This window comes from Crocodylus siamensis, chromosome 2, assembly GCF_052110815.1.
Source record: "Crocodylus siamensis isolate JL-2025a chromosome 2, ASM5211081v1, whole genome shotgun sequence".
NCBI lineage: Eukaryota > Metazoa > Chordata > Crocodylia > Crocodylidae > Crocodylus > Crocodylus siamensis.
In genome coordinates this window covers 141,172,960-141,194,824 of record NC_143396.1, presented here as the reverse complement: position 1 = coordinate 141,194,824, position 21,865 = coordinate 141,172,960, and the positions used below count along the sequence as shown (strand labels likewise).

General features: G+C 41.4%; 1 protein-coding gene across 17 annotated transcripts in view; it reads left to right on the top strand.

Annotated features, from left to right (window-relative positions):
* SEC31A (SEC31 homolog A, COPII component) overlaps positions 1–21,865 on the top strand; it is a 71,461-nt gene that overhangs the window by 28,056 nt on the left and 21,540 nt on the right. For 10 of the 17 annotated variants that reach the window (XM_090036933.1, XM_090036948.1, XM_090036936.1 and 7 more), the window contains exons 13-20: positions 2,633–2,698; positions 4,851–4,928; positions 8,722–8,797; positions 12,079–12,257; positions 13,999–14,125; positions 17,908–18,053; positions 19,213–19,386; positions 20,435–20,608. In XM_090036933.1, the coding sequence (XP_089893059.1) occupies positions 2,633–2,698; positions 4,851–4,928; positions 8,722–8,797; positions 12,079–12,257; positions 13,999–14,125; positions 17,908–18,053; positions 19,213–19,386; positions 20,435–20,608 (1,020 nt within the window). The remainder of the gene's footprint in view (positions 1–2,632; positions 2,699–4,850; positions 4,929–8,721; positions 8,798–12,078; positions 12,258–13,998; positions 14,126–17,907; positions 18,054–19,212; positions 19,387–20,434; positions 20,609–21,865) is intronic. The other 7 variants (XM_090036949.1, XM_090036937.1, XM_090036934.1 and 4 more) reach the window with 2 other exon arrangements.

Genomic DNA, 21,865 nt, shown 5'->3' with positions numbered 1-21,865 from the left:
TGTTATCCTTGGTCCAGTCATGATGTGGTCTGTTTTGATGAGGGGCCACAACTGCCCACCTGGGCTTATAGCAAGGTTGGTTGGCTTGGTGAGCTGCTGTTTGAGATTGGAGGGGGCGGCCTATGAACCAGGACAGGAATATCCCGAAGTGCTGCCTTGATAATGGTCATCAGTTTCTGGGAGGGGTTGGAGGTCCTTCAGTGATGTGTTCAAGCTGGGGCCTGTAGGTGACAAGTAACAGCAGAACCTCTTTTTGGAACTTGGTGGCAACTTTAGGAAAGAAAAAGTAATAAAAATCATAACTGCGTTCAGAAAGGGAGGAGGTTTCCCTTGGTTTGCAATTGGCATCTTGAGTTATTTAGGACCACTTCACTTCTTTCTAACCTAAAAACATATCCTGCTTTTGGAGTGATGAAGTTGTTTGGTCTTCAGAAACAAGATCTGCCTAAGTAAGATAAGGGGATGACGTTTGCAAACCCACAATTTTGCATTCTTGTTTTTAAAACTGAAGCTCATATATTTTACTAAGAGAATATAAAACTGTTTAGAATTTTAAAAAGTACTGGAATATGTGCCAGTATTGTACATCTTTAGATTTAGTGATATCTGTATAGACTGTGCAATTTTTAAACTACAGTGAAATAGAACTTGACTGATTTTTCAGGTGAATTTTTTTGTTCTGAAATGTGAAATGACTCCACTGTATCTATACTTTGCATCTTTGTATTCTATAGAAGAAAATTCTCGGTATCTTCTGTGCCTTTGTGCCCTAGGAACCCTTAAAATTTGATGTGCCTTTGTGGGCTGGCTCTTCAAGCCATTATCATACTTCCCTAATGCTGTATGTTCTGTGAAGTTTTCCTTTTGCCCATAAAATCTCCTGGATTTCTTCCTTTAGTTTGGACTAAATTGGTTCAGTCATTTTACTCATTGTAATCTGCATTCTAGCCAAATGTTGAAGTATGAGTCTATTCCAGAAAGTAACTCCATAAAATTACAATGCGATTTCAAGGAAACATGACTGTCTCAGCAGATTTCCCTTGAAACATTTTTCGATTCCAAATAAAACATGAGTTTTCCTAACACCTTATCCTTCAATCCTGTTATGCAGGTCAAATGGCATTGTAATGAGAAATGCCCATTCTGTAAGGTCTGATTGCAGTCTGAAAGTCCAGATGAATTTTTTCTGGCTTCTGCACTACCAGGGAATTGAGACTTAGCACTCAGAGCCTTGCTTACAACTTTATTAATTATGCATAATCCAAATTAGAATCCATCTCACCTTCCACAGTTCAGTTGCATATCCACTGCTTACAAGAACCAAAAGTAATACATATGTATTGGTAAAGTGACATGAAATACTGAACTGCATTATAAGCCTATATATGAGACAAATATTTGTTGAGCAAGAAGAAAGTGTTTTTCATAGCAAATTTTCAGCCATAATTGCCCTTTGAACTGAATCCATGTTTTCTGTTCTATTGATACAACAAAAAGTGGCTTGTCTTTCTTTAGAGTTAACAACTTCTTCAAAATGAAGACATATGAATCTCAACTTATTTTTAGCTTCCTTACCTTACCATAAATACCAAAAGGACAACTGCCTTAAGATTGTCAGAATAAAGTTCTAGTAGCATGCTGCTTTATTTTATTCTTTTTTCAGCTAGCACTTTGGTCAGCCCCTGGGAACTTCTAAAATATCACTTTTCATTACTGTATTGGTAGTAACCTGAAGGCAAAAAACACTGGTCCGGCATAAAATATTTGCATACTGAACTCAGTTTCTGATCTAGAACAACATTTAGGGCTAATGTTGAGCCTATAAAGCTAAAAAAAAAAATAGATGACATTAGTGATACTAGAAAATCCATGCTGCCCATCCATGCTAACATCCATGGACTGATGTTATCTTAAATTTTAACTTTATATATCTCTATATTAAGGTGAGATTTTTCAAAGGGAATCCTGGGAATTAGACAGACGATTCACATTGCAAAAAAATGTAATTGTAAGGCCTCATCCATGCTGTGGTTGAAACCATCCCGGCACAGCCGCTGCTAAAATATGATTGCTGATGGTACAGTTTCACTAATCACTATATACACTTTTATAGACTATAGACACTATAGATATATATTTTTAGATATTCTGCAGTATTATTATTATCAGTGTTCATACTGTGGTAACACCCAGAAACCTCAGACAAGTTTGGGCCCTATTATGCTAAAAATATCATTGAAATACAATTTTATGCCTCAAAGAAGTCAAAGTTGCAAAAGGGAAAACTTCTATAGTCAAGCTTATGGTAGCAATAAGTTCTATCAAAGGTTGTTTAGCAGTGTGGATTTTCTAATGCCATTAATATTTTTCTAGTTTTGTAGTTGGGCATGCTCCCTAAATACTGTTCTGGATAAGAAACTGAGTTCAGCGTGCAGATATTTCAGTGGGTTTTCAGGTAAATTTTTCTCCAGGCTGATAAAAGAAAATTCCAGCATGATTTTCATTGTTTTGCAAACTTAGTATTAGCTGCATCCCCAGTTTTGCTGTTTCCTGAGCTATGAGAGGTTAATTCTTATGAACACACCCCTTAACATAAAAAGACTTTTTACTGACAAGTCTTAATTATTTTTAGATTACTTCTGCTCTGAATAGAGAGCGTCTAGCAGATGGTGAGCAAGAAGAGGTAAGCAAAGAAGAGGTAAGCAAAGAGCAATAGAAATGTTTGTTTTAATTCTGGTTTAGCTCAGTAGTTGGCCCAGATTATATGTATGCTGATGTAGATTTAATTAAGGCATCTTTTCATATATTTTTTTTAAACTGAAATTTTTGCTATGTAAATTTCACTATCTATTTTTTTCTATCATCCAGTTAGTGGTTAAGATTGTGTTTATTTTATGATCCCTGTCTGCCTTGGGAGAGATTCATTTTGACATGAGGCTTTCTCTGCTCTGCCATGTTGATGCATTGGTTAATTTCTGCTACAGAGTTTTATGTTGCCTCTGAGAGTAGGACAACTTCATTGACTTCATAGATAGCAAAGGACACCTTTGCAGGCACCAAATTGTTAACAAAAAGGACTGCAACAGAAACTGACTTCTGTTGTATGGCCTCCCTTTGCTGGTCTGAGGGGAACCACAGCATCTTTGAAACCACAGAACGAATAGCCATCTCCTTAACTAGTCCAAATCTAAGCAGCTCTTCTCCCTGCATTCCCACTTTCCACAAGTCGCATTTGTTGTAATCCAGTTTTTATCTACTTTTAAACCTACTAAAAATGAAGGGTGATGCCCTGTGACTACATCTAGTTAAAAGTAGTAACTCACGATAGTGGGAGGTTGGAGGAAAAATGTAGTTGTGTTTGTGTAAGCCCTCATTGCTCCCAAGATGGACAGCAGGGAGAATATTGCCCTGAGCATTTAGAATAAAGTAGGTGGCGAAGGGAGCTCTGGATAGAATAATGATGTAGAGGTCATGTTGCTAGTGCAGGCTAGGTTCAGGTGTGAGAGGAGGAAGGGATTGCATCAGCAGTCAGCACACTATGCTGCTGTCGAAGGGAGCATTGTGGCCTGCAGAGTATACATTGCTGTACTTGACTTGTAGGGGCTTGAGGGAGTTCATTAAGATATAGCAGAAGATCTTCTAGCTCAGTTCTCCTGTATACAGTATAGCCATGGATATGGTCTGATGGTTTCATTTTCACTGGCTAACTCTGAGATTCCTGGAGGAATGATTTGCATTGTTCTCACATCACTTAATTGCTTTGGTCTGTAGCAGCAATGAAATGTGCCCTTAACTTGCTGCATTCTCTGTCAGATTTCTTCTTGCTCTCTGTCTTGCCTGTTACAAACATACCTCATCATTAGAGTGACTCAGGCTATTCCCATCAAAATTTTTCAAATTGAAGAAAAAGCCTACAGGTAGCTAATTTAAAAACTGATAACGGAAGTGTATGCGTTTTATTAATTTATTTCCCCTTGCAGCTGGCAGATTAATCCTGAATGTCAGTGGAGATTATGGTTGCCAGCCCAAAATCATTTATTTATTTATCCTGACAATCTGCAAACTTCATGTTGACAGCCACACTTTTTTATTGATATGTTTTACATAATGTAAATGTAGCCCTTCTGCCAGGCCCTGGACTAGGGTCAGGTTCAAACTTTAGTATTTTAACACCAACCATAGTTAAAAATTTTAGTTGTCAGTAAAAAGCTTGTAGATTGTCAGTAAAAAGAATAAAAATAATTCTCAGCTTGGCAACCCTGCTTGACTGCAGAAATGGTTTGACACTATAGTGGCCCCACCCCAAGGGTTCTCCACTCATCCCCATACCTTGACACCCCTGACTGCACCCTACCCTATGCTGCAACCTCCCCTCCCCCAGCCAACCCTACTCCCCCTTTCTCAGCACAGGCCTCCAAAGAAGTACTGCTGTCTGCTTACATGTGACCCAGTGGTACAGGCAAGTGGCTGAATGTGGCAGCAACAGCACATGACTAGGAGGGAGGAAGTTACAGGCTTCAAAGTCCTGAAAGAGTGCTTTCTTCAGGTGCTGCACGCCCACTCATATACCAGGTGCATCAAGGCTTACCTCCACTCTTATTTTGGGTAAAGTTCAATCAAGCTCAGGGTTTCTTAGTTTTTTTTTTACAGATATTTCCATTTTGTAATCAACTTTACAGTCAGGCATTTCTAAGCTTGTTCTTTAGGGATTGTCCATACATTTATGGGTAGTTGGCAATCTCAGTCATGGTGCTTTTTTATATGCATTCTTAAACATTTTTGTTTCTTAACTTCTTCTTCCCGCTGTCGTGATAACTTCTCCAAACGTCATCTTCTATTCTTTGCATAAGGCTCCTAAAGAATATGACCAGTTAGTACTAAATGACAGTGAAGAAAGTCACACCACTGAGGAGCAGTTCCTGGGAGAGGTATGCATTCCCTCTGTATTAACCATTTTGAGCGTTCATTCATCCAACTACAGGGATGTAGGATGTAGCCATGTTGCTCTAAGGACATAAGCAGACAAAGTTCTTTGGGTAAATCTGACATCTTTTATTAAACCAAAATCAAATAGTTGGAAAAAATTTTCCAACTCAAATAGTTGGAAAAGTTTCCATCCAGGAAGAGCACACACCAACTGCAGATGCTTCCTCACTCAGCCTGACAAAGGGTTTTTAAACTCAAAAGCTTGATAAGAAGAATTTTCCAACTATTCGAGGTGGTCTAATAAAAGATATCAGATTTACCCGAAGAACCTTGTCTGCCCTCATCCAACTACTACATTTAACAATTTACTTCCTTTTTAATGCCTCTTTCTTATGCTTTCTTATGGGTACATGCTGTGGGTATATATAATAATAATAAATATATTGCATAATAAGTGCAAAGCTGTATTGGGTGAAATCCTAGTGCTAGTGAAGTTGATTGGAGTTCTGTCATTAACTCCTGTGGGGCTGAGATTTTGCTAATAGTGTATATGTTCATTTTGGTGGGAGTGGATTGATTGGCTTACTTCAGTAGCACAGTTGGCATAACCTTGCATACTTCAGTCAACCAGTTTTCACCCTCTAGCATTTATTAAACATACACAAAGTTTTGGGCTGTCATTTCACTTGATCTAGTCCTTTTCTTCAGTTTTGCTCCCTTCCTCATTTCCTTCTCTTGTCTTTCTTTTTTCTCTCCCTGCTGTTTGTCTAGAATGAAACTACCAGCTGCAAAACCCCTTGATTATTCCAAATTATACAGAAGAGAGTGAAACAGTTTAGGAATGCCTATTCCCAGTCATCTCAGTAATCAGTATGACAGAGAGAGAGCCCTTATTGCTCTTGAGTGTGGCACTAATTAAATTGGCCAAATTCTTCTACAGCTTGTTTTGTGGGTATTCATTCTGGTAATGCAGGTAGTTTGCTACACAGCTAAAATTCATTCTGGGCACATCATACCCAGACCACCCATTTTTGTTACTCTGGCCAAGTGAACTACTAATATTTTTAGTGCCATTTTTAAAGTACACTACAGAGAAAAGGTGTGGTCTTTAATTTGGCTGGCTAATTCTTGTTAGCTATATAAGTTAAACTAGCAGTGAAGATGAGAGAGTCTGTTTTAACTCTGTTGTAGCCACTTGAATTCAGCTCCAGGCTTCTGGATGAGGCTGAATTAGTTTTAGCAAAACTTTATCTTCTTAATTATTTAAGAACATGCCCTTTTTTACAGACTAGACAAACTTAGGATATAAGTGTTGAATTCTGGCTAATAGCTTGTAAGAGTAACAGTATTAAATTACTTTGATTTCCTCTAACTGCCCAGTAAGGTCTATATATGCCTGTCATTTGAAATTCTAAATATTTTATTGTATTTTATTAAACCCTTAATGGAAAAAAATAATGATTACATTACATAGCCTCTGCTGAATTATGAAGCTATGATTGACTTACAAGTTAATGTTTTCTGTAGAAGAAGATTTAAATCAAGCACAGCATTAGCTAACAGTGAGGTGTTTGTATGATGGTAGTAGTAAATATTTGAGATTTGGCCCCAAGTCAGTGCTAACACATCAGAGTGTTCCGTAACCACTGTTCCATCCTTAAAACCAAATATTAAATTTAATTTTTCACCAAAACCCCCCCAATCCAAAACAAAAATCCTCTATTTTTTTTGTCTTAATTTCACACCTGTCTTCTTCCCTAAAGCAGTTTTTCCATAGTATGTTTTCACTGTTACATCCCTGCATTCATTTCTTTGTTTTGCAAATAAGATATAGGGGAGGGAGGGATTGGCCATGGAACAGGTTGTATGCATAGGTTTGAGTGATACTCTAAAGCAGTGGTTCTTAACTGGAGTGATGCAAGACTCCATGAGGGGTGCTGACACAGGTGCTGCCATTGCTGTGGTGGCCAGAAAAGTCTAACTTGTATGCAGGGCTGCAGTGCGTGTGCACTTTCTGAATTAGGGTTCTCTGCTTATGCTAAAACAGGGAGAAAAGCCGGTTTGTACTCTGGCCCTTCCTGGTTCCACTGCCTGGCACGCTTCTCCCAGAAATATGTGCTGCCCCTGTTATGAAGAGAGATTGTGCAAGGTTGGACTGGGAAGTAGGCAGTACAAGTCAGCTCTCTTGCTTACTTTAGGGTTAAAAGAGAACCCTAATGCAGGAGGAGTTTGCACATGCCACAGCCCTTTCCAGTCTGAATGTGCAGCAGGCACATGGGGCAGTTTTACTTGACTGAGGCTATAGTAGCACCCAGTTGAGAACCACTGAAGCAAGTTGAGCTCAACAGTGGTTTTCAGTTGGCGTTGTCACTGCATTGAAAAGAAAAGTGATGGAGGAGTGTCATGACTGAAAAAATCAAGAACCACTGCTCTAAAAATCTGGAGGACTATTTGAAGAGAATTTCACTAGGGATTATGCATTTCTTAGATGGGTTTTGTTTAAATTCCAGAATTAGGATAAAAAGCTTCTGGATAGATGTGTTCCGCTGTCTTATTAAAATCTCACACAGGACTCTTCTGCAAGACACTGAACATTTTTGCCTTTATCTAACAAAGCCCTTCAAGCATGAGAGCAGTCCAGTTGATTTCAGTGTCCAAAGTTAAGCTTGAGTGCTTTGAGGGGATGGGTCAGCGTGCCCAATATCTTACAAGAATGAGCAGTACAGTGTCTCCCTGTAGTAAAGTTGAGTGAAAGCTGAGTAGCATTAGTGCAGAGATTAGCATTTTTTTCTTGGTGAAACTGCTTATTTAAAAACAGTACACACCAACCGGATCCATTTTGCCAGAGCAGTTAGATGCCTGGGTGCTGTCTCCTCTGAGACCTTCAGCCAGTGACTTTCCTTTTTTGTTTTCTGTTTCTGCAAGATGCAACTAGTTTGGTCACACACTTCACAGTGAGCGTGGGAAGATTAATGGGTTAATGTTTTTAAACTACGTTTTTGTTTTATTGTTCTGTGTAGCATGCACAGAAATGCCAGACACTTTTTTTTTTATTCAAATACTGTTGCTTATAGGACCCAATTCTCTTCCACCTGTTGGGTGTCTAAATGGACTTGGACATCTAGTATGATTCTTTTCCACCCTGCTCGGGTCCCAAAAATCCATTAATGTATTTACTTTTGTAAAAACTGCCAAATTGCCCTTAAGTTTAAGTCACAAAACAATAGCAAGGAGGAAGAATTACTCATCTTTTATATTAACAACTTTACAGACTTGAGCAAGTTGGACTAGAAGTGCATGTAGGTGTCTAAGTCTATTTGTGTTGGTATATTTAGATGCCTAGTAAGTGGAATAGGAACTGGTTTTTCACATCTAAATATATGCATATGCTTAAATAGGTCAGTCCCCTTTGAAATGAGCCCCTGGTTTAGTGTTTTTCCCACACTTTTATCTTGTTTTAAGAGTGCCCAGCCGTGGTCTGTCAGCACTTTGTGTTTATTTTTGTACATTTGCATAGTTAGGTAGATCATTAAGGGCACTTGGGGCTTTGCTGTTGTGTTCAGGGATTTGCTTTGTAGAAGTACCAGGGGTAAGTTAATTACACCAAGTTGAAACATTATTATAATAAATGCCAACAATGACAGTGTTTTTTTGTTTGAAGTTAATGGCCTCTTAGGAGAATGGCAGTAGGAAAGCATACTGTGTCCTGGAGTACAGAGTGTGCGTCTTCAAACTTGACTATGTAGTGATATTGTTTACATAACCTAAAGAAAATGCACTCTTTTGTTCTAATAGAGTACCAAAGAGACTAAACAGGAGACTGAAGATCTGACATCTGCAAAAGAAACATTTAACATCTCTGTCAATGGCGGTAAAAAAAAATTGTGTTATAAATTTCATGATACTTGCAGCTATTTTGTTTTTTACTAACTGAGCTGTAAAAATTGTAGCATTTACCTAAATTTACTTTATAAGGAGCATTCTGTGCTGACTGTCAGAAAGTCTAATATGATTATGACTTCCCTTATTGTCTCTGTACCAGACATTTTAATTTCTTGCACTGCTATTACAACTTCTGTGTACCTGTCTCAAAGTGCTTCATAAAACCTTTTTGCTCAAGTGAGGAACTAGGAAGAGCTCACTTTTCCCCAATGTTGAAATGCATTCCCCTCTTGAGTGATTTATGGAATCTTTTCAACAGCAGAAAATGCAGCACAGCATATATATTTGCATACCGCACACCCTAGATAAGACATGCACCATGACAAGAGATTTTTCCTTGAAAAAGGTAGAGGAAGTGGGCAATCTTACCTCTGTAGGGGCTGGGATGAGCATAGAGTCCTCTCATCAGCCTCCTTCCTCACAGGTTAACTCTCTCACAGCCTATTTGTATGCAGATTGGCACTTTGACAGTAAAGCCTCAATTCAGCGGCAGTTCTGAGAGGGTTAAACCAGTAGCTTTTGTCCATGCCTCAGGGGGGAGGGGAATGGAGATGAGGAAGGGGGAATCTTGCCCTAGCCCCACAAGACTTGAACCTCTAGCCCTTGTGGAAATCAATTACCTAATTTAGGGCATGCATCCCAATTTTTCATTGCTAACTGTTTGGGGAAAGGTGCATGTGTCATGCAATAAATGTGGTAATTTAGGAGAGGACATTAGGAGGGGCATTATGCCAACTGACACTGAAATTAAAGCAGGGGTGGGCAAAATATGGCCCGTGAGCCAGATCCAGCTTGCCAGACCACTATATCTGGCCCGTGGAGCCCCTAAAAATTTAGAAAATGTAATTTTTTTTTTTTTTTTTTTTCCTGCTCCTGGCTGCCTGTCAAAGATGACAGGAGCCGGGGGAAGTAGGACCCAGGGGGAGCCAAAAGGAGCCAGCAAAAAGGCTAGCCCAGTGCCCCTGCCCCACCTCCCTGGCCCCTCCCACCCCTACCCCCCAACCAGAAGTCTCCACTTGCCACAACTTTCAGGCTGCTCCAGCACCACATGCATCACCAACCAGACCATAGGAGCACGAGCCCATGCTGGTACCCTGGGGCCAGGAGTGGGAGGGAGGGTGGGGTGCTGATGTCCATCTGTGCAATGAGGGAGGGGAAGACAGAGAGAGAGAGAGAGCAATGAGGGAGGGAGAGATTCTGTGCATGTTCACAGGATGCATCCCACATGTACCCACACCCCACATACCCACACACTAACAGCCTCCCACAAACCTATTCCCATGCTGCCACCCCCCCCCCCCCCCAATATACAAGCATAAAACTTAATTTTATCGTATTGTGCAGTCACTTCTATGTGCACTATACAAACACATGTAAATCAGGTCAGAAATCTTTTTTGAAATCAAACAAATGAATGCTGTAGATGTTTGATTTTTAGAATATAATTTGGTATTTTTCTGGTTCTGAGATGGCAAAACCTCTTGCTGAAAGGAGGACTTCTGGGGCAAGGGGAGGGACTTCTGGTGGCAAAGGTCAGGAGTTAGGGGGTGGGACTTCCAGTCACAAGATGGCAACCAAGGGACGGGGCACCTGTGAAAGGGTGGGGCTACCAGTGCAGCCCTCAACAGCTTGCCAATACTCAGTAAGTGGCCCTCTGCCTGAAATAATTGCCCACCCTTGAATTAAAGGAAAGGTTTGGTTAAGAGTAGGGGTGGGCAAAATATGGCCTGCGTGCCAGGTCCAGCCTGCCAACATATTTGATCTGGCACATGGGTGGATGTCCACCAACTTACTGGATCTGGCAAGTGAGGCTGGCAGGCCGCATGGTGCTGGGCAGGCGGGACTGCTTCCACCCAGCAGCATCAGGTATCAGGTGTAGACCTGGGCAGAGCTTTTGCTACAGCGGGCAGGTGGCAGCATCAGCTGTGGGAGCCCAGACACAGAACCTGCCAGTGGTGTCCACAGCTGACCCACCACCCTCCCAGCACAGTGTAAGCTCCTGCCTGGAGCCTCAATTCAGAACCTGCCAAAGGCGTCAGCCATGGACCCAGGCTGGAGCTGCTGTCATACCTTGTGGGTGGCAGTGTCTCTCTCTGTCTCGTCTCTTCTGTCAGTTCCTCTCCGCATCCCTCCGTCCCTCCTGAACCTGGCTGAAGGTGATGCTGCTACCTGATAGGCACAGTAGAAGCTCCTGCCTGGGTCCACAGCTGAGCGCTGGGGCTCCTGGCAAACTACAATTTCAGCTGGGTTCTGAAGGGAGGGAGAGACAGACGGACAAACAGAGACGGAAGAGAGAGAGACAGACACAGAGAGCGAGATGGATGAGAAGAGGAGAAAGAGACAGATGCATGTGGCCCATCCATCATGTGGCATTGATCCTCAGGGTGCTGTGGCAGCCTGAGGTACCTTGAGGTCCTTCCAGGGATACTCCAGGGTGCTGTGCAGTGTTAGCACTGTTAAATCCTTTCTTTTTCATGTCCTTGTCACAAGGTATTTAGCAGAATTTGCAGATTTTGTTGGAATCTGACAGGCTGTACCATAAACTCTGCTTTGGCCTTGAATTTTTGACCTCTGGGTAGTCAACTATACGCCTTAGCATCCACACCACCCCAGCTCCCAGCACTGTTAGGTGTGCAAACATGATTCACAAGATGAAGTCAGATGTTTCAAATAGGAATCCATGGCGTTAAAAACATTCTGACCTGTTGTGGTCTTTGCAACAGGTTAAATGCTGTGTTATTTTTTCATAGTAAAAAAAAAAAAAAAAAAATCGAAAAGCTGGCATTTTCCAGGGGGGTCCTGGAGTCTACCTCAAGTCTAAAAAGTTTAAGAACCACTGACCTAGTGAAACAACAGCTATGACAATTACAAAGTACACTTGGACCTGTCTCTTTTAAGTATTTCTTTTCCCTTGACCATGGTGTATATGAAATCTCTTGGAGCCACAGCACAGGTCTGTAATACTGCAGGCTCTTTAGCTTTTATTCAGGAAAGCGCCTCTCCAAGATGCACATAATTGCTTTTTGACCCAAGATGAGTTTATACTTGTCCTTATGCACTTCCCTGAAATAAAGCCTTTGAGAGGAAAGCAGCTACGCATTACAGAATGGTAATGAGAAGTTGTTACCTGAACTAACTGCATGTCTCTATATTTTAAATTAATTTTACAGCAATACTTTTTTTTAAAAACTGAATTATTTGTTGTTTCAGATGTTGATGGTTTGATTACCCAAGCTTTACTGACTGGTAACTTTGACAGTGCAGTCAGTCTTTGCTTGCACGATAACCGTATGGCAGATGCTATCATACTAGCCATAGCAGGTGGACAAGAGCTTCTGTCTAAGACACAGAAAAAGTACTTTGCTACGATGCAGAGCAAAATCACCAGGGTATGTAGCTTTTCAACTGAAAACCAAAAAGGAACCTCTATATATATATATAAATACATTTCTGACACTTAGTACTGTAGATGATGTTGCCTTCCTTTTTTTTTTTAGATTGGTTTCTAAGAGAATGGGTCAAAGGTTAAATTTTCACAATGTTTTGGAAATAAAAGTGCATTCCTGGCTTTATTGTATAATTTAACAGAGAAAAGGATCATTAGATAGGAAGAAAAGGTTTTACCTTTATTTCTTTTGTTTCTCCTTATCCTTATAAAATTAAATAAACCCTTATATAAAAAAAAAGATAGAAATGTAGCTTAAATACTGGCAGAGTGCATGTGCCAGCGTCTTTTCTGATTATCATTTTGATATACAGTATGAGGATGAGTCCATCCTCAGCACTCAGACAGTGTGTTCATTTCTCTCTGATCAGGTGGAGCAGAGATTTTGCTGATTTTTTTTTTCTGTTTTTAATGGTTTCACTACTATAACAGGAGATGACTAATCTAATTGCACATCATCTGCAAGGAAGAGCGTTATGGACATCTGGTTATTTATTCTCTTCAGCTCTTGCTTTGCTGGTAGTTGCTGACAGTGCTCCTTCAGTTCTGTACTTCCTGCCATTCACTTGCATCAGAATGGCAGCAAGTGATGAAAGCAAGAAGAGCAGCCATCAAGAAATACTGTGCCACAGTTTGCTAGTTGAAGTTCACTATGCATGTCATAGGAGAAATCTTCATGCATCACTTCTTGCTAACGCTTTGAATCAGAAGGACTTTTATTGCAACTTTAGGAGGCAAAACTGGGCATATTTTTATTTCCATTTTAAGGTTCTGATCTAGCAAACACTTAAGCATATGCTCAACTTGAAGCATTGGCCTTGTGTTTCAAGGTGAACTGGCTTGGGGCCAAAGGTTGCAACACATACATGGTCACTGTTTCTAGTTTCTACTACTAGTCGTGGGAGGCAAGTGAACATTTATCTTTCTGAGGTCTTTTCTAGACCATCTTTAAAAAGTTGGATTAAAGAAAAGAAAAATAATGTAAATATTTCAGGTACTCCTTTCTGCAATCCATCCTTTGGAGAAAGACAGTTTCAAGGAAGAGTGACCTGTTACCTATGCATCCTGTCAGCGAAGAAATGATAAACTTATAACACTTCTAATTTATGATGTAATTGCTTTTGCTTCTGTTAGGTTCTCAACTGCTCACTTGATGCTTGTTCAGCCTTTTAAAACTTGGCCTTATCAGCCCTGTGTTCACTAAATATAATTTCAGCTGCCAAATAAATCAATATTTTATCTGAGGTTGAGTTAACTGGAGATGGGGAAGGGAAATTTGAATTTGACTTTCAAGACTGGCAGTTTAGTCTCCGGACAAAGGGCAGGCTTGTTCAGTTAATTGAAGAGTGTATTATTCATACAAATCTAATTTGCTTCTCTTTGGGGCAGTTTCTCTTAACAGCAATTCAGTACTCTTTTAGAGGTGTTGAGCTTTGTAAATGGATTGAAAACATGCAGTTAGCAAAGAATTAGTATAGAAACAAAACCAGTGATTTCAGGTGTACTTATGTCATATGCATTAGTTAATAAGTTTCTTTTGCCTTGTTTCCTAACTCCGTTGGTTCCCATGTAAATCAAATCTTACTGTTCCTTCCAAAAAATTGGAATCCTGGTGGTGTCTGCTGTATGGCCAGATACCCCAACAGTCCTCATTCAGATCTTTCTCTGTTTTCCCCACCCCCCAGCTCATCACTGCTGTTGTGACCAAGAACTGGAAAGAGATAGTTCAGTCTTGTGACTTGCAAAACTGGAGAGAGGCTTTGGCTGCTGTGCTGACTTATGCCAGGCCGGATGAGTTTGCAGCTCTTTGTGGTAAGGAAACTGTATGGAATGGGGGGGTGACTTATTTTATTTCATTTTAGCACAATTACAGTTTTTAAATCCTCCAGAATTACTTTCCTTCCAGTGAAATTATTTGTGGGGTTATTCTCTTTTATTGGTATTTCTTTTATTTTGGAGTATTGGAATTTTGAAAAAAGACAATCACTCAGAATCAATATAGTGTTATTTCTCATCTCCTTCCCACGAAATCTGTCCATACTGTTTCCAGTAGTGCCTTGGTCTTCTGGTTAGGAGGCTGTTTTGTCTCCAGGCCTGTTGGTTGGACCTCCTTTTCCGTAACACATTGCAGTAATTACTTTTTTTTAACAGAAGAAAAATAAACCATCTGTTAAGGCAGTCCTTTCATCAGGCATTGCTGTATAGCTCTCCTGCTGCAAATGTTTTTGAGAATAAAAGAGTCATTGTTCCCTTTCTTGGTAAACTGAAGAGTGGTGGCCATTAGAACATGGCAATTGCCTCCATTGAGGACATAGCATATAATATGCTGTCTGGGATACCAGTCTCAGTGTTTCAGAAATACGTCTGGTTGGGTTGCCACTGTATGACAATGCTTTAGCATTTTATGGATATGTACACACTGTGTTCTCAATGCTCCTGAAAAGGCCCACTCTTGAGCAAGCCTATTTGCATGGCCCACGCCTGGAAATGAGACACTCCAGGCACACCCTCTGTGGCTGCTCTTAAGATTTCTGTCCCCAGAGTGCTTGAAAATGACTTTGGGGGGCTTCATTCCCAAAGCAGTTTTACTGGCCAAGCCAGGTTTGACATATGAGAGGGGGAGCTGGTGGGTGGGGTTATGCTCAAGCAGCTTTTCCTAAGTATAGGAACACAGTATAGATATACTGTTAAGTCTTCAAAGCCTTGCACATCTATTAGTTTTGAAATGACTGGTGGAAAATTGGAGGACATGTAGCTAGCTGCCTGTTCACAGATGGGGCAGAAGGTTTAAAGGTCCGTTTTTGCTTGTGTTGATAGCAGTGGGTTAAGGAACAGGTCCTAAGAGACTTGGCCTACTAGTGTGCAGCAAGTCAGCAAGAGATCCAGGAATGTTCAGGAAATCCAGCCACCCACACCATGTGTTCACTCCTCTAAACTACGTTGCCTTATCTAGGCCTGATAGCATAATAATTCAAGAGTGCCGTGGCTAATATATCAGACTTGCATCCTGATATTTTTTATTTATTTATTTATTTATTTTTTTGTCCAAAACTTGTAAAGGGCTTATTGTCATGGTCTGAGATTTACAAAGGCCTGTAACCATGGGTCCCTTATAAATCCTAGCCAGATTATCTGCCGGGACTTTATTAGCAAATAGTGACTTGGTGTTACTTTTATCCAGTGGCATGGTAGTTCTGCCTCTGTTACAGGACAAACTATAGTGTACAAGCATGTGGAATTTCCAGGCCCAGACCTATGAAAGAAACTAGCCCCCACATTAATCTAAAGTGAATGCATGATTGTTTGTCATCTCTGTGCTTCTTTTGGCATGATTGTCAGTCAGGAGAGTTCCCTTGACTTTTAATGATTGCAAGACGGATAAATTCTGTGACAGTTTGGCTGAGTGGTGCCAGTGATGAGTCATCATGCCTGTTTTCTCTGCAGACAACAAAGGTGACATTTTTCCAAAGCACTTGAGTGACTTAGAAACTAAAGTCCCATTGATTTAACACAAGACAGCGGTTTTGCAAATGACTTGGGCACTTCCAAAAAGTTTATTCAATTTACTTTAGTTATTTCTATCCCCCTCTCACTTCTGTGGAACCAAGCACTGAGCAACATGTTATCCTTTTGTTCAAACTTACCTTCATTAAGAAGTTTAATACACGGGGGTGTGTTTTCAGTGACTATCATAGTGATTATTCTCTCAGGTGGACTTGGGATCGGGACCAAATCCTGGTGTGTTGTTTCATAGTTTCATAGTTTGTAGGATAGGAAGGGACCTGAGCAGATCATCAAGTCCGACCCCCTGCCACGGCAGGAAAGAGTAATGGGGTCAAACGGCCCCAGCAAGGTGATTGTTTAGCCTTGTGTTAAAGACCCCCAGGGTAGGAGCCAGCACCACTTCACTTGGAAGTTGGTTCCAGATCCTAGCTGCCCTGACCGTGAAGTAGCACCTCCTGATGTCTAATCTGAATCTACCCTCTGCCAGCTTGTGACCGGTATTCCTGGTCACTCCTGGTAGTGCTTGGGGGAACAGGGACTCCCCCAATGCCTGCTGGTCCCCTCTGACTAGTTTGTAACAGGCCGCTAGATCCCCCCTCAGCCTTCTCTTGTGGAGGCTGAACAGGTTCAGGTCCCTTAGCCTCTCCTCGTAGGGCCTGCCCTCCTGCCCCCTGATCATGCAGGTGGCCCTCCTCTGGACCTTCTCCATGTTCTCCACATCCCTCTTGAAGTGCAGTGCCCAGTAATGGATGCAGTACTCCAGCTGCGGCACAACCAGTGCCGTATAGAGGGGGAGGATCACCTCCCTGGACCTGCTTGAGATGCATCTGTGGATGCATGACAAGGTGCAGTTGGCCTTCCTGACTGCATCCCCACACTGCTGGCCCATGTTCATCTTGGCAACAATGATGACTCCAAGATCCTTTTCTGCCTCTGCACTGATGAGAAGGGAGTTCCCCAGCCTGTAGGTATGGTGCTGGTTCTTCCTGCCCAGGTGCATCACCTTGCACTTGTCAGTGTTGAAATCCATCCTATTCTGATCCGCCCACCCCTGTAACTTGGGTAGGTCTGATTGTAGCCTATTCTTCCGTTCTAGCGTGCCCACATCCCCCCCACATCTTATTGTCGTCAGCAAGTTTTAACAGGGTGCTTTTTACCCTCTCATCCAAGTCACTGATGAAGATGTTGAACGGTGCGGGTCCGAGGACTGAGCCCTAAGGAACCCCACTGCCCACATCCCTCCAGGTTGAAAAGGACCCATCCACCACCACTCTCTGGGTGCAGCTCTCCAGCCAGTTGGTGACCCATTTGGCTGTGCTGTGTATCTGCAAGTTCTGTTATTGAAGGGTTTTAAGACCCAGCTAGACAGTGCCCTGACTGGAATTATATAGTTGGGGATGGTTCTGCTTTGAGCAGGGGGTTGGACTAGATGACCTTCTGGGGTCCCTTCTAAGTCTCATTTTCTGTGATGCTATTAGGTACTGCTGTGGTGCCTAGAGTTTTCAGTGAGATAGGGGCCTCTTTGTGCTGTTCATATATGTAGCAAGAGACAGCTCTTGCCTAAAAGAACTTAAGCAGACAAAACAGAAAAAAAACAGGAGAAAGGAAATATTATCCCAGTTCACAAATAGAGAAGCACAAAAGGCTATAGCTGTGCTTCAGGAAGGTGCAAAAGCTGACATGTAACTATGCCAGAGCAATCCTGGTGAGTTTAGTGGAAATGTGCACAGAATTTGTTATGCACATGCTTATATAGCTCCTTGTGGCAAAACTTAGGTGTCTCAAGGCCTGATTTGGAGCATTAATTGTAAGACTGTCCATCCTTTCAGAAGGCAGTGGAATTTTGGGGAGTTTGTTCATACTGTATGAATTCCTTCAGGAGCTGGAGCTTGCTGGTGGTGGATGCTAACAAGATAATGAGAATGATCCCCTCTTTATCCTGTGTGTTGCTGAATTTACAATGTTGGTGTTTGTTTGAGTTGAGCTGGGTTTAGAATGGTGGTGTATGTGTTAATGAGCTAGACTAAGCATCATAAATAGTGTTTTATGTGTTTTGGAATCAGACAACTCTTTCTGTTTGTTATTCTCAGATTTGCTGGGCACTAGACTTGAAAATGAAGGGGACAATCTCCTGCAAACACAGGCTTGTCTGTGTTATATTTGTGCTGGGAATGTAGAGAAACTAGTTTCATGTTGGACTAAAGCTCAGGATGCAAGCAGTCCCTTGTCCCTTCAGGTTAGTGACCCTGTGAAAAAGATGTTGAGTGTTGTGTGACCTGCTATGGTAACGGTGCTTATGGTAAGTATGTGGGTTTGAATTTGAAAGTACAGACTTTTATATAGGCAGACAAGGTTCTTTGCTTCCTCAGCCTGACAAAGGACATTTGTGTCTGAAAACTTGCTAAGAAGAATTTTTCCAACTATTTGAGTTGGTCTAATAAAAGATATCGGATTTACCCAAAGAACCTTGTTTGCCTATGTCCTTAGACCAGCACAGCTACAACCTACACCCCTGAGACTTTTATATAGACTTTTGCCATAGTTGCTCCAAGCAAGTTTCTTCAGCTTGCAAGTTATTTGTTGCTGTAATAGACGCATGTATTTTTAATCAGATATAAAATATGGACACTGTAGTGCAAAATATATGTGCAGAAATATTTACCTGAATTCCTAAAATAAATCTGATGCAGTTTTGGATTATGTACTTTCATTATGATGGGCAGTGTATTATTTGAGTTCATAGAGACCTCAGTTTGTTGTCATGTTTTAAAATAGCTGCTTATACAATAGATAGTTTAGAAATTTCAGGGCTTAAAGACATAAAAGACAAATATTCACAGTTGTTTCTGAAAGAGAACTTTTAAAATAGTGGTTATGAGTGGTTTTTAATTTTTAGACTACAGTATGTTGGCTATCGCTGAATTTCTGTTAAGGCAAAGCATTGCACTTGGTGAATCTCTCCTCTCCCACTGCAGAGGGTTGCAGTCCCTCTGTGGTGCATCCTTTTTTAATACAGTACCACCCTATGAAATAAGTTGAATTTGTTCCATGTCCTTTAGATTTTAGTTTTAGAAGTAGTTTACTGTAAAGCCAACTTGCATTGCCACAAGTCAGTATTTACTGTACGTTGGAGAAAGGATGTGGAGTTTTTACAGTCAGAGCAGATAAAGCAAAGCAATCAAAATGCAAATTAAGAGCTTAGACATTTCTAGAGTAAAAAGGTTTGACAAGTCGTTTTGGTAATCTGAAGTTCAGCTAGAAAAGCATAACAACATAAAATAAGTTTCTAAACTAATTCTATGCAAGTTATAATTGGGCATCAGTTAACTTTGGTGTTGGGGTGGTAGAAATTCTAGAGCCTGTTATTTTAATCATCTTCTGTCACAACCTTCCAGGACTTGATTGAGAAAATAGTAATCCTACGTAAGGCTGTGCAGCTCACACAGGCAGTGGACCCTAATGCTGTTGGGGCTCTATTGGCTGAGAAGATGAGCCAGTATGCAAATCTGTTGGCTGCGCAAGGCAGTATTGCTGCTGCTTTGGCTTTCCTCCCTGCAAACACCAGCCAGGTAAATTGGTTTCATTTTGCTTCCCCCTCTTGCTCACCGAGCCAGTTCAACTGTCTCAAAGGCCTCAGTGTGACATATGCCACATACAAAATTATGTCAATTAAACTCTCCAGTGTCTGTTTGTACTGAGTGAGGTTATTTCTGTATGCATGTCACTGGCACCCAGGCTTGTTTTGGGAACGTGGTCTTTTGAAGCCTCAAAAATGAAAAGGAGTTTGGGAAATTAGCTTTTAAAGCCAAGAGACTGCTTTGTAGAACCTCAGTAATGTCTTCCTGTTCTTGAATCCTTACTATGAAATCCCCAGTTTGTACAGGTGGCCATTGGTTTATCAGTTAATTCGGCAGCAGTATAGGAGTTTCCTTTGGGCAGCAGTATAGGAGTTTCCTTTGGAGCTTAAGTGGCCATCAATGTGGTGGGGGTGGGGAGGGTGGGAAGGGAACTCCTTCAGAACCAGTCACTTGTATTTTTAGCTGCAGACATAGGTATAACATGAACCCCAATTTTTCCCTCCCATTTGTACTTCTGTCACACTTCCCAGCCAGTTCCAAACACAGAATGAATGTACTAAATTTAGGAAATCATCACTGAATCCCATTCAGACACCTGGTCCCTGAACCAATTTTAATATGCACATTTCAGCTGAAGGAAACACACATTCCTATAGAGCAGACTATCCTCTCCCAAAGGGTCATTTGATGCTTTAGCTGATCCATTAGGGCATATCTTCTATGCTGTGGCCAGGAGTGTAGCCATAAAACACAGCCAGCCCGCTTGTTCCTGCTCTCACTGTGCCAAATCCTGGAAATGAGGCAGTGTAGCAATCTCAGAAGAACACTTGAGTATACATCCCAACATTGCTCTCTGTCTTGGGGTGTGAATATTGGCACATGGTCAGAGCAACTGCACAGTGGCTAGTTTCCCTCCTTTCTGGGATCTGTGTGGATGGAGTATACTTTGGAAGCAGCATAGATGAGACCCATCCATTGATTTGATGTCACAGATTCCTTTTGGTGCTGTAATTCATTTGCTGCCATTTACTGTTTGCAGATGAATATTGTGCAGTTGCGGGACAGACTTTATCAAGCCCAAGGAGAACTTCCAGTGGGACCAGAGGCACAAAAGTCACCTTATGAGAGACAATCCATGCCCAAAGGAAGAGTTGGGCCTGCAGCTGGACAAATGCCATTGCCCCAAGTTCCAGCCCAGCAATATTATCAGCAGGTAAATGGTTTTTGTCAGGCAGGCTGAAGCTGTACTCAAATTTTTGAAAAGGATGGATTGTGTCATTTCCTTCCCCTTCCCTTTTGTTAATCTTAACAGTATTCATGCTATTTCCACAAGTCCTTTAAAATCAAAACTCATTTGTGCCACCTTCTTTACTCTTCTTTTGGAAACAACTCTCATGTACCTTGTCAAGAAGCCTAGTTTTGTTGCTATTATTATTACTTTGTATTTTAAAGATTTTAATGCAGCATACTGCAGTATTAAATATGGCTGCAGAGAATGTTTTAATTTGCCTCATTCTCTGATTTAGCTTCTCTGCTTTGCAGTCTTTGAGACTCAGCTGTATCAGTCACCACACCTTTAGCTAGAGACTGTCTGGCTGCTTTTTCTGGAGCCCATTTTGTGTTAATGAGACAGGCATTCCAGTACAGCAGCAGTAGCAAACTTACAGTATGAGAGATCAATTCTGTTGGCACATGCAGTAAAACAAGGGATGGGCATTAAGAGAGTGGAGGTGCCAGAACTAAGGGGTAGTAGCCAGTACAGCATATAGCACCTCAAACTTCATGCCCCAGTCATGTGATGTGGAAACAGTGTGAGGAAAGCATGTGTGTCACAGATAGGATTGGGATGATGGAGCCAAGAACACTTGGAACATGGGAGGATGAGATAAACTAGAAGAATGCCCTAGTTTCACCTTGTCTATGGAGGGAGCTGTTGGGAGTGCAGTAAGGAAGATGAGAAATAAATAAGTAGGATGTCTTTGACATAATGGAGTTTAATGAGGCCCAACATCAGACAGTGTGGGATGGATTTGCTCTTGCTGCTGTAAAAGGGTGTGGGATGTACAGCTGCAGTTGTGCACCCCACACCTGGTAGTAGATACCTCCTGGTTTTAGGGCGATCAGCAGGGTGATCATTAGTAAAACAGCGCTGATCAGGTGGCCTTGCTATATACACCTGTTTTGAACTGTTTCTGTGAGAACTGAAAGCATGTGGACTGGGGGTTGTGTTTGGAGAGAGAAGAGGGAAATCATGCCTACCTGTGGGCTACCTCTTCAAGTCCCAGATGCCAGAAATATGGATGGACCAGTGCACTTTATCTCCCCAGCATTAATGCCGTTGTGCGGAGAATTTAGTATTTGCTGTCTCCCAGTACTTTTTTGTTTTTTGGCTGGGGGGGAGGCCATGTTGTATCATATTGCATTGCCTCAGGGAAACAATCACTTGCTTCCTTGAGGGTGGGAAAAGAAA